Source organism: Mustela nigripes, chromosome 7 (genome assembly GCF_022355385.1).
Source record: "Mustela nigripes isolate SB6536 chromosome 7, MUSNIG.SB6536, whole genome shotgun sequence".
NCBI lineage: Eukaryota > Metazoa > Chordata > Mammalia > Carnivora > Mustelidae > Mustela > Mustela nigripes.
In genome coordinates this window covers 23,092,920-23,105,915 of record NC_081563.1, presented here as the reverse complement: position 1 = coordinate 23,105,915, position 12,996 = coordinate 23,092,920, and the positions used below count along the sequence as shown (strand labels likewise).

General features: G+C 39.9%; 1 protein-coding gene across 1 annotated transcript in view; it reads right to left on the bottom strand.

The window, feature by feature from the left end:
• Positions 1 to 7,681, bottom strand: part of SPDYA (speedy/RINGO cell cycle regulator family member A) — a 30,962-nt gene extending 23,281 nt beyond the window's left edge. Inside the window, exons 1-2 of the mRNA XM_059407583.1 lie at positions 7,552 to 7,681; positions 1,525 to 1,777 (exon numbers count right to left, since the gene is read on the bottom strand). Of these exons, the coding sequence (XP_059263566.1) occupies positions 1,525 to 1,759 (235 nt within the window). The 5' untranslated portion in view covers positions 1,760 to 1,777; positions 7,552 to 7,681. The remainder of the gene's footprint in view (positions 1 to 1,524; positions 1,778 to 7,551) is intronic.
• Positions 7,682 to 12,996: the final 5,315 nt, after the last annotated feature.

Here is a 12,996-nt window from a genome sequence, read left to right as displayed (position 1 = left end):
GGTCAGAAACACTCAATTTTAAAAGGCTAAAACATATATTCCCTAAATATATGAGTAGCTGTCGGAATATAATCTGAGAAAATCTGCTTTTTCCCATTCACCCCCTTCATTTTAAGTTAAATAACAAACAAAACATACTTCTTTATACTCATTTTTACATCCTAGAAATATCAATATGCTCAAATATATGGAAATTCCAGGAATAAGTACCATTTTCTTAGACTAATTAATTTCTTCTTAATTTAATTTTTTAAAAGTGAACTCTAAGCCCAACATGGGGCTCTAACTCACGACCCCAAGATCAAGAGTTAGTTGCATGCTCTACTGACTGAGCCAACCAGGCCCCCAACTATTTCTTAGATTACTTACAGTAGAGCCAGGTATTTTCTCTTATTTCTCATGATCAGTTACAAATAATAAAAACATTTGTGGGTAATGGTTTTGCACCAGTCTTAAAGAGAAAGGGAAATTTATATTAACAACATTCTAGATCCTGACAGGGAATATTCTGGTAGTTCAACATTTTTCTATTTATATTTTTCTTCTTTTTTGCTTTTCTTTAAAATCTTAACCAGCTTGCCCACCTTCCTTCCTTCCTTTCTTTCTGAAGATTTTTGTCTTCTGAGTAGGGCAAACACTCTTGTCCCCAACTATCTTATACACTTCTGCCTGTCACCTGGATCTAATAGACTATGGTATCTACTTGACTTGCTTCATTCCTACAGATATTTACCAGATTCATCTATTCTATTATTTATTCTGTATACCTTACTACCTTACCTTAAAAAATCTTCCCTTCCTTGGCTAATAGAAGTAATATAAAGAAATTTCTTTTTTAAGAAATTTGTCAACAAGTAGTATTGTCTCATGATCTGAGCAAATAAATTTAAACTCAATTTCATTACATGAGTATGATGATAAAGCATAATTTTTAACAAGATCCTCTTATGTGAAGTGCCTGGCTAGTTCAGTTGGAAGAACATGCAACTCTTGATCTTGGAGAATGAATTCGAGCCCCATGTTGGGTGAAGAGAATACTTAAATAAAAATAAAATATTTAAAAAAATATATTCCCTATATATAATACTGAAGCTTCTTGAGGTTGACCAATCTTCCCACTTTGCTCAGTTTTAGCACTGATAATTCTGGGAAACACTTCAGGCCTAATCAAACTGGGTCAATTGGTTCATCTGAGACTTCATGTAGCTATTTTACTTAGGTCACACAAAACTCATAATATGAACTTGAATTGCCCAGAATTCACATTTGACACTTGGATTTAAGTAGTCCAGAAGCTAGATGAGTCTGAACTTCTAAACCAAAAGCAATCCAAAATAACAAAAACCCAGCATTAAAACAAGAACAAAAACGACCTAAGTAAAACAAAAACAAACTGGCTGGAGACACAAATGACATAGAAAATAACATCCTCTTTGATTATTATGAAAACAGTAAAGTAGACCTTTATATTCTCTCAGTTTTAAGTACTTTACAATTACCCCTATTAAAATATTTTAAACCTACCAAATAACTTAAAGAAAGCAGTCATTTCCTGACGCTGTATAACGAGACAGGGTCCTTTGGGGCGTTTAGACTTGTTGCTATTATGTGCATTTTTTTCAGATGCTGGCCAATTATCTTTAAAAATAGGACGCTTCAGATTAATGGGTTTTTTAGGCTGATGTGATCTATTTGACCCTGATTTTACATGAACAGTGACAGTAGGTGGTGTCTCACAACACAGTTGATTATGTCTCATTTTGGTTTCCCAAGGTTCCTGTAAAAATAAAACATATAATTATTTACCACACTCTTGTTCATTTCTATATAAAAACAACTAATCAGATGACATTACAGATGCATTCATATAAAGTGTTACTGAACTTGCTACTAAAATGTTATTTGTGATAGTGACCCATGTAAGAAATTGCTTTTAGAATTCAGTGCTAAGAAATGCTATGCTTTCTTTGCGTAATTGATATACCTTCTCTTCCCAACAGTAAGATCCTGTATACCATTTTTCTTTGATGGCTAGGGACCCCAAAACCAAATTTGAAAATTAATTATAGGAACTATGCCGAGTCTATAATCTATTTGTGGTATTCTTTTTTCTTAGTATTTTAAAATTCTGCTTCTATTGACATAATTTTATCATATAGTTATTATATATGCCACTTAAAATTTTTTATGGAAAAAGGCAAACTATTTCCAGAACTAAATTATTATCATATCAAGTCTTATATTGAAAGCAGTCCCACACAAAATATTTTTTTATTGGTTAATTCCTTGATGTTACACAATTCACTTATTCAACAAGCATTTATTGGTATTTACTGAAAAGTTTAAACATTCCTAACAAAGAAATGTAGGGTATTTGTGCTTTGAGGGAGTCTCATAAATTGATCACTCTAATTTTTAAAGTTGTAAGTGTATGACCGTATTATTTGAGTGATTGATTATAAGTGTACATGAATGTACAGTATTATAATCCAACAAAATTAGAAACAAAGTTAATTCATCAATACTTAACAATATGCAAAATCATTACCATGTTTGGTGGTAATCAGTTCACATAATTACTAGTTAGTATTACTTTTGTGGTCAAAGTATTTATAGAATAGGAAATGGAGATAAGCATAGGCAAAGCAAGAAACTACTCTAAGACCCTAATGAGAACCTCTGAATCCATAACTCACAGTGACCCAGGCAGCCATGCCGCCCTTGGTGTTCAAGGAGTTAGGTACAGATTCTCCTTCCTGACCCTCAGAAACGTCCCTGCTGAAGGAAGGAATGGAAAGTAAGATTGGATATAGTAGGGCTAGATCAGCAATGTCCAATATAATGTGAGCCACATATGTAATTTTTTATTTTTTAAAGCTGTATTCCATTAGTATAAATAAGCAAATGGCCTGAATTTTAGTATTTTATGTAATCTAGTATGTCTAAAATATCAATTTAGTGTGTAATCAATATAAAAATTAATGAGATATTTTACAAACTTTATTTTTAAACCAACTCTTCGAAAGCTGGTATGTATTTACACGTACAGTGTATTTCAATTTAGCTGCTAAATTTCCAACAGTTAGAGTGAAATGTAGTCCTACCAAAACAATAGTGTGTAAGTGAAAAATATTTTATACTCCTCCAGTAATTAAAAGTAAAAATTCTTCAGTTGCACCATCCACATTTCAACTGCTCAACAGCCACATGTAGCTAGCAGCTACATATTAGACAGCAAGGTGCTAGATAATGAACTAGGCAGAGGAAATTATATTCAATTGTTCTATAATCGCTTCTCCTTACTCTGTTTCACTCTTCTCCCCTCACCTCATCTATCTTCTTAGATCCTAAGGGCCAACGTAATTGAAGGCAATTATGGAGTTGGGGTGCTACAAACTCCACAGAAAAAGTAATGAGTGGGCGCCTGGGTGGCTCAGTGGGTTAAGCCGCTGCCTTCAGCTCAGGTCATGATCTCAGGGTCCTGGGATCAAGTCCCGCATCGGGCTCTCTGCTCGACGGGGAGCCTGCTTCCTCCTCTCTCTCTCTGCCTACTTGTAATCTCTCTCTGTCAAATAAATAAATAAAATCTTTAAAAAAAAAAAGTAATGAGTGATAAATTATACCTTGAGACTTGCGTAAGAACTCTCTGCTCTTTCCTACTGACCTCATTGGGGAGACAACTGGAGGTCTCATCTGCATCTTTTTTTAAAAGTAAGAGCAGCCTTACAACTAGATAGAAAGAATTAAATTTGGGCTTTTCAAACTGGGGTGAAGGGGCTAGGCTTGGGGATGGAATGTACCAGAATATAGAATAACTGGTATATTTCCCAGGAGGTAAGTTTTACTCAATATTAATAACTTAAAATAGTTTTGTTATATTAGGACAACCATGGATATATTGTGAAATAGAATGCAAATACTGTCAATCGAATAAATATGTCCACAGTATAGCTTTATACTACTCCACTAAACCCTTATGTATGTGTTGGGATACTTCAAATAAAAATTGAGGAAATGGGGAAAGAACTGTGTGAAATTCCCCAAACAGAGATTCTTTGAAGTTAATCAGCAAACACTGGGCTGGAAAGTTATGAAGGAGCTTAAGGATAGAAGCTATCAATGGTATGTTCCTGGTCAAATTTCACCTTGAGATAGTTTAGTTTAATTTAATTTAATTTTTATTTATTTATTTGAGAGAGAGAGAGAGATCACAAGTAGGCAGAGAGGCATGCAGAGAGAGGGGAAAGAAAGCAGGCTCCTCGCGGAGCAGAGAGCCCAATTTGGGGCTCGATCCCAGGGCCCGGAGATCATGACCTGGGTTGAAGGCAGAGGTTTAACCCACTGAGCCACCCAGGTGCCCCTAGATAGTTTTAAATTTTGTTTTTTATTTAGATATAATGAGAGAATAGAGTTCTCATGGCAAGAAGAAAAGAATGCAAGGCAAGTAAAAAATATGAGCCATTTCAGGGGGTATCTGGGTGGCTCAGACAGATAAGCAGCTGCCTTTGGCTCTGGTCATGATCCCAGGGTCCTGGGATCAGGCAGTGTCAGGCTGCCTGTTCAGCGGGAAGCCTGCTTCTCCCTTCCCTCTGCCACTCCCTCAGCTTGTGCCTCTCTCATGTGCTCTCTCAAATAAATAAAAAAACTCTTTGAAAAATATATGAGCCATATCAGGAAAAGCTAAGAGACAGGGAAGAAGGAGGAACTAGGAGAAACTATGCTCATATGGCAAAATCCTTTAATGAGTTTTTACATAGACTCCACCAACATGAAAATAATCATACCAGAATTCACACTTGAATAGGATATCTTGGATTTTTTTTAATAGACCACAGTTAATCTATAAGCAACTGAAATAATTTCTTTTCTCTGGGGGTAATATAAAGAGTGGTAGTGGTGGTGGCTCACAGAACCATACAATAGTAGTAGTATTTGGGGACTCGTGTGGCTATATGAAAAATCTAAGAGCAAAATCCAATGGCATTTCAGGGCAGGCAGGGAAAACTTGACTTCCTTATAATTATAGTCTCACACTAAGCACTTAATATGTGCCAGACAATGTGCTAAAAGCTTTAAATGCATTTTCTCACTTAATCCTCAGAACTTTTCTATAAAATGGGCATTATTTATCCTTATTTTCTAGATGAGAACTTTGAGGCTTAGGGAAGAAGAAAATTGCCCACGGACACATATTTAGTGAGTGGTAAAACTAGGACTTGAATCTGGGACTGTTTGACACCAAAGTCCCATATACTTTAACCACTAAAAAACTTTTAATAAATTAAATGAAGTCATGTGTAAAACACTTGACACATGATAAGCAGTCTAATACTACTCACTGTCATCTTGCCAAGACACAAAGCCAGCTTATGAGCTTTTGCTTTATAAAAATTTAAGTCTAGCATTTGCATTGTAAATATGCATGTGACACTGTGACTTAGTGGTTAAATAAGCCATTGTTTTAGGGGAGAAAGATGGGTTTATCACTGTTTTTCTAAAATAATTCTTAGAAAAGAATCCTTATTGAAATGACTATAGCATCTTTCCTTATCATAACCACAAAACTTAAATTGTTAAAAAACAATATAACAAATTGAAAAAAAATATTCTGGCAAAATTGCTGGAAGTTTTCGTGGGGCTATTATAAAATCTCCATTATTCTTATGTTTTAATTTTTTTTCTAATTTAATTTATCACCTAATGGTTATAGAATAGTTTTAGACACAGCCAAGCTCTAGGTGCTACAGTCTAGTAAAATTACACAGCACCGACATTTCGATAGGTTGATATCTGATTAGAAATCCAACCCATTGGTGAATAAACCAAGACACTTCAATTAAGTGGTGGGAATAAATGGAAACTAGACTGAATAGGAGGACAGGTGATGTGTTACAAAAGGATGTGCACGAGGTGTGAAGCTCCTCCCCTTTTCTAAATGTGGCAATCATTGGAAAGAAGAAAATGAACAGCAGCTAGAAGGGACAATAATCAAAGGAGAATTTTTCTTTTAAAGACAGGATTTTTTTTTTTTTTAAGATTTTATTTCTTTATCTGACAGAGAGAGGGAGAGAGAGAGAGCACAGCATGGGGAGCAGCAGGCAGAGGGAGAGGGAGAACCAGGCTCCCCAAGCAGGGAGCCCAATGCGGGGTTTTGATCCAAGGACCCTGGGATCATGACCTGAGCCGAAGGCAGCTGCTTAACTGAGTGAGCGGCCCCGGTGCCCCGAGAGACAGGATTCTTAAGTGTGCCTGAAGGCAGAAAGGAAGGAGGAGCCAGTTGAGAGTATATGCTAAAATACTGGAGAATAGACCTTTACTAAGACCGGATTCTGTCTAGCTATGTGACCTTAGGTTATTCAAATCCTGGGAACACCCATGTCCTCACTTATGATGATACTAGAAACACCTGTTTTCTTAGAACCTGCACATACTAGTATTCAATAAAAATTATTAGATATTGTTAATAATCCACATTTAGTAGGGTTAATGAGCAAAGAAACTATATGGACACAGTGCTGAACCCTTAGCAAAAACTCCAAATACAGCAGTACTATTATTTTATCTTTTTTATAGGTAACGGTACCTTTCAAGGAAAGAAGAGTCAGAATATGACAGCCGCATTTCATCTCCAGTAATAAATAGAATTTAAATGTTAAAATTGTATTGGTGACAGAGATCATAGGTATTGTAAAACGCGTTTTTGTTAGAGAATAAAATTAACAGGCAGAATCTCAATTTTGACAAAGCATGGGTTTTTCGGTCTTCAAGTGTTCAATTACTTCACAAGTTTCTTTTCTAAAAATCGAAGCTGGCTGGTCTGCGGCCGTGCTGGACCGGGCAGGAAAGGGCACCGCGAAACCGGGAGAAGGGCTCGGGCGGAGCACGGAGATGCAGCCGCTCAGATCCCGCGACTACGGTGCCGTGGCGCCTGGGCAAGAAGACGTGATGAAGGCGGCCGAGGGAGAAGGGGCGGACGCAGAATGACACTGGCCCACCCGGAGGATAACGTTGGCCGGGGCCGTCCCCGCCCCCCCACCCCCGGGCGCCTCTGCCACGCCGCGCGCCGGGAGAGCCCGACGGCGACAAGCCGTCCAGGCCCGCGGCGGGAGGCCACCGCCCGGCACGTGCGAGCGCGTCGTCCCTCCGTAGCTCCCGTTGCGCCGCCGGTCCGCGGCCTCCCGCGCGAGGGCACGGGCTCGCGAAGCCCCCACAGAACGACGGAGGGGACCGGCGAGCTCCCGAGGGGACCGCGCCGGCTCGCCCACGCCACAGCTCGTAGCCGCCTCCCCTCGCCGCCCAACTCCGACCTGGACGCCCCCTGCCCCTCTCCCGAGCCCAGGCCCCGCACGCTGGGAGGGCGTGTTCCCGTCGCGGCGAGGGAGCCTGAGGGGACTCACGAGCGGAAGCGCATAGGAAAGGGGCCGCAACGCCACCCCGTCCTCACACACGGTGGGCGGCGGGGCCCGCTGCCAGAGGGATGGAGGGACCAGGCGCAGCCGCAACTGGAGGGTGGCCGGCGAGGCCCGAAGACAGGGCGCGAGCGGAAGATACCTGAGAAAGCCTGGGGCTGCGGAGAGGGCGCCGGGCCGCGGGACAGCCTCCCCCAGACGCTATGAGGCCTCAGGCGGTTGCTCGCCACTCGCTCCACAGCGGCCACTACCCGCTCGGAGACCTCCCGCCAACCGGGAGCGAAGCTCGTGCAGGCCAATCAGCGCACAGAACCGCGGCCGGGGGCGGGGCCCACCCGAGGTTGCGCGCGCCGCGCTCCCCCAGCCCAGCTCCAGCTGGAGTACTCCCCCTCCCGCGAGGCTGGTGCGTGCGGAGACCCTGCTGCCAGCTGACCTACCTGGCGGTGCGGACCCTCTGGGCCCGGTCCTGCCAGAAAGCCGCCACCCTCCCAGACCTCTTCTGGCCTCCTAATTTAGCCCTTTCCTCTTGAACGTTTATCAAAGCCAGGATTGTATTCGAGCCTTTTCCCTTCCCTTCCGTTGGACAGAGAGGCCCGGCGGGGCTGGGACTTCAGGTCTTCCCAGCTCCTTTCCACCCCACAGCACCAAGCGGGGCGCCTTGCACACACACACACACACACACACACACACACACTAGTAGATACTTAATCAAGAGAAACGTCAATAGTAGGAGGACAAAGAATCAGAAATTAACTTTGCGGCAGCAATTGTAATGCCCAAAGTTACTGCTACGTTAAATAACTGTATGAACAGATGAAGAATCACTTAAACGAAGAAATGTATGAATACCGTGGCAGCGGTGGTGTTACACTATTTCATGGAATCTACAGTTCTAAGCTGTAAATTCTTCTACAGGAACCTTTTCATTTTGGTCTCATTGTAGCCCTTGGCCAGGTGCCTGGGATGTAACTGATGCTTATAGTAAACGCTTGTATTAAGTAAACGCTTGTTTTCATTCTAAATATATCTCCCCAGTTCAACCTAATTCTTTACTCCAAACTTACATACTTGCTTTTCTCAGAGCATCTCTTAAACTTTCTTTTTTGAGCTGGCGTATATGGTGCTCTTCTTCACCTTCATTTAAGTTTTCTATCTTATATCCATCCTTTAAGACCCAACTTAAGCCTTCCGCCCATCATCTGAGTACCTAGCGCAAGACTGTGCCATTCTTGTATTCTTGTAGCACCTTCTAAAGCTCTTATTTTTGCAATCTTATTAACCAGCTCTTTAATAAAAATATTTTATGTGTACATATGGATACAATTTTACATAAATGGTGTTGCATACATACTTTAAAAAATGGAATGTTTGATATGTACAAAAGAATATATATAGTAACATATATGCAGGCAGCAGAGCATAAAACATAAACTGGAGAAGCCACTACCCACAGAAAAAGAATGACCTAACACCCAAGAAATAGAACATAATACTGATGAGATCCCGTGTGTTCCTCCTCCTCCCCTTACTTTCCTTAAGAGGTGACTTTGGCTTTTCCCATTCCCTTAAGATTTACTGGTATCTTTAAACACAGATTTTGTTTGTAAATTTAATACTTAGTATTCTTCATAGTTTAAGATTTTTAACACGCTAATGCAGAAATTGTAAAAATTTTTTATTGTTGTACAGAATTCTATTCTATGAATATACTGTAATTATCACCATACTCCCATCAATGGTCATTTGGGTCATTTTTTGCTACTGTGAAAACTATGAGCCTTCTTGTACACAGACTTGGTCATCAGTGGCTGTGCTTCGGTAAGACCCCATTAGTTATAGCTGGTACAGTTTCTGATTAGTTGGGTGGTCTGACTGGTTGGTGTCCATGTCTCAAATATTCAACCACTACTGCTTGTACATGCCCCATGATGCATGCAGCATGTAGTTTTCCTATAAATGCTCTGAAGTGAAAATTACAGGTTTTAGGGTATACAATTTGCAAGATTACAAATGTTAAATTCAATTCCCAGGTAGTTGTACAAATTTTATTATTTTTATTTATAAATAATCTATATGTTCAACGTAGGGCTCAAACGCATGACCCTGAGATCTGGAGTCACAGGCTCTACCAACTGAGCCAGCGAGGAGTCCCCAGTTGTACCAATTTTAAGAGTTCCCATTGGTCTACATCTTGCCAACTATGCATTTTCAGACTGACTAAATTATCTCTTAAAGTATGCCATAGAGAACACCTTTGAATTTTCTTTTCAACACACCTTTTCTGGAAATATTCTACTCAACCTCCCAAACAACTTGGCTGCAAGGATAGCAGATGTATTCATACGGTATCATCACTCTTCTTCAGTTGTTGGGACTCCTAAGCACGTTTCATCCAAGCTGGGTCAAATCTTCTTCCTGGAATTTACACTAGCACCCAAAATTCATTGTGGCTGACTACTCTCTTATACTGGAAGCAATACAACTCCTGAGAAGTATCAGGATGGTAAAATAATGAATCTAACAAAAGGACTGCATTAAAGTTTTCTCTAGAAAACATTTCTTCACTGTACCTCATTTTTTGTTCCTTACTGAAAATCTATCTTTCCCCACACTTGCTTCTATGATACAATCCTTATTTGTTAAATTGAGGCAACAGCCTTTCCACTTCCAAGTTTAGATTCCTAATTTTAAGTGTTCATAAATACTAGGGGATTTTTTTTTTTATGAAGATTTTATTTATTTGACAGACAGAGATTACAAGTAGACAGAGAGGCAGGCAGAGAGAGGAAGGGAAGCAGGCTTCCCACTGAGCAGAGAGCCCGATGTGGGGTTCGATCCCAGAACCCTGGGATCATGCCCTGAGCCAAAGGCAGAGGCTTTAACCCACTGAGCCACCCAGGTGTCCCATACTAGGGGGTTTTTAAAAGACAAAATGTTACACTATACCACTTTTCTAAAAATATTTGAAGTAGCTCACAACAAAGGTGGCCCTAATGTCAATTAAACAGAGAACCTAGACTACAGAAAGGGGGAGGGGCAAGAAAGGAGCCATAAAGATCTTGGCAATTTTGATTCTGAACAAGAGGCAATTTCCCGGGGCACCTGGGGGGCTCAGTGGGTTAAAGGCCTCTGCCTTCAGCTCAGGTCATGTTCCCAGGGTCCTGGAATTGAGCCCCGCATCGGGCTCTCTGCTCAGTGGGGAGCCTGCTTCCTCCTCTCTCTCTGCCTGCCTCTCTGCCTACTTGTGATCTCTGTCAAATAAATAAAATCTTTTTTTTAAAAAGGCAATTTCCCCAATATGCCTGTCAGGTGCTACCTGGGAAGGATTTCTTTAAGTAACTGGACACAATTTCTCATGCTTTTAAAATTAACTATTATTATTATTTTGAGAAACAGAGCGTGTGAGTTGTACGGAGAGGAAGGTAAGGGAGAGAATCTTAAGCAGGGTCCAAACTCAGTGCAGAGCCTCACACGGGGCTCAATCTCATGACCCTGAGATCACGACCTGAGCTGAAATCATACTGGACACCCAACCAATTTAACTATCCAGGTGCCCCACAACTTCTCATATTTACCAATATTTTACCAAATGAAGATGATAGTTTTGATAATACACTGAGGATAAATGAAATTTGGAACTGTTAAAAACAAGTTCCGGGGCGTTTTTTCTTTTTGGGCTCTTTTCTCCAAAAGATTAAGGTGTCAAAACACCAAGTTTTGAAACTCACTTGCATTCAGTAAAAAAAAAAAAAAAAAAAAAAGCTTGCATGCCTACTATGGGCCAGGCACTACTCTAGAAGCTAGAGATACACCAACAGGAGAAAAAAAAAAGAGAGACAAAAAATCTTTGCCTATATAAGCTTACATTCAGGTCACAATTAGACTGATTGTCTAAGGGCCAAATACAACAAAGTCTTAAAGGAATGTCCAATATACTAATTGATCTGTACAACGAATAATTGATTTTCTTTAAAAAATGGAATAGACCATAGTTTGCGTTAATCTGTCAATGACCACACCCAAAGAGTTTAGGGAACTCAGCTGATGAAAGATTAAGGTACTTCATTCAAAACAGGTATTACAGTACAGTAACAAAAAGCTTTTAACCTAGATCTGTAATATTATCAAATTAACCTCAGTGGAGTTACCAGGCCCTAACTAGGCATGGGCTATAAAACCTGAGGCAATTATTCTGGGACATAGGGACTCTCTTTTCCTTTCTATTTATTTATTTTACAGAGAGATAGGAAAGCACAAGTAGGCAGAGCGGCAGGGAGCGGGAGAAGCAGGCTCTCTGCTGAGAAGGGAGCCTGACACAGGACTCAATCCCAGGACCCTAGAATCATGACCTGGCCAAAGGCAGCCACTTAACCGACTGAGCCACCCAGGTGCCCCAGAACTTGTTTTTAAAACTTTCTTTAGTTAGATACTACACAAGAGCTCCATGTTGAAAGTTGGGTCCTGGGCTTCACACATTTTTATGAGATAATAAAGTAGGTTATTAATTTTAATTTGGTAAATTGAATAGCTTCATGAATTCTACCAATAAATGATTTCTCAAGTAATTCCATCCCTTACACCTGCATGAGAGAGCTAGAGAGACCTGAATGAGAAAGTAAATCACAGTGACAAAGAAGTTTATAAGTCAACTAATACAGGAGGTGGTGGCTGAGGAAGTAAGTTTTGACTTTTACAATTTTCTAACTAGGGAACTTGTTTAGAAATTCTGGAATTCAAAGGTACAGGTAAAATCCAATTTTAACAGATTAAAATTATTACACTGAATCTAAATTTCACTTTTACTGAATAAACATATTAAAGAGAGCAAAGATAATAAAACTCTATGTGTATACTTACATGGAATCGGTTTATGTCTTATTTAACTCCTGTTCATTTTGCAAGGTATGAAAATCTCTTTACCACTTTACAATTCCTTTAACCACTTGGCTGTTTAAGGAAATTATAAAACACTGAAAACTATTAGCAAAAGGGACACAGTATTTCTCAGCAGATGCCACTGGTATACTTAGGCTATTTAGTGTCTTTTCAGGCACAGCTTTGATTCAGGGATGGATTCATAAGGAAAGAAGGAGGGGGGTTAGGTCAATGCAGATAAACCGGAACAAACCTGACCACTTTCCTTCTCTAAACACATTTTTAGTATATAGATGTGAAAGAAAATAATTGTTCTTTTGGTTCAACAGTTATGGTTGCCAAGGAGACAAAGGAACAAACATACCTGAACTTATATTTCAGTTCCTTGACTCAGTGAATATACTTTAATGTTCTTAAGGCATACATCTCAAGATGTTCCTGGTTTTCCCTCAGATGAATTTTTTTTGAAAGGCATATATATATCCTTTCAATACCCCTAACACTTCCAGTTAACGGGCCACCTTTTAAAGCCTTCAATTCTTCTTGCTGGTAGCCTGACTCAACATTTTGCACAAACCAGTCTTGACGATCATGATTAAAATTTGTCCCTAGGCAAAATTAAAACGAAAAATGTTGAAGTTTCAAACACAAGGAGTAGCACAATGTAGGTGATTTTTTCCAGTTAGGAACTAACAAAAATATAACCTGATAA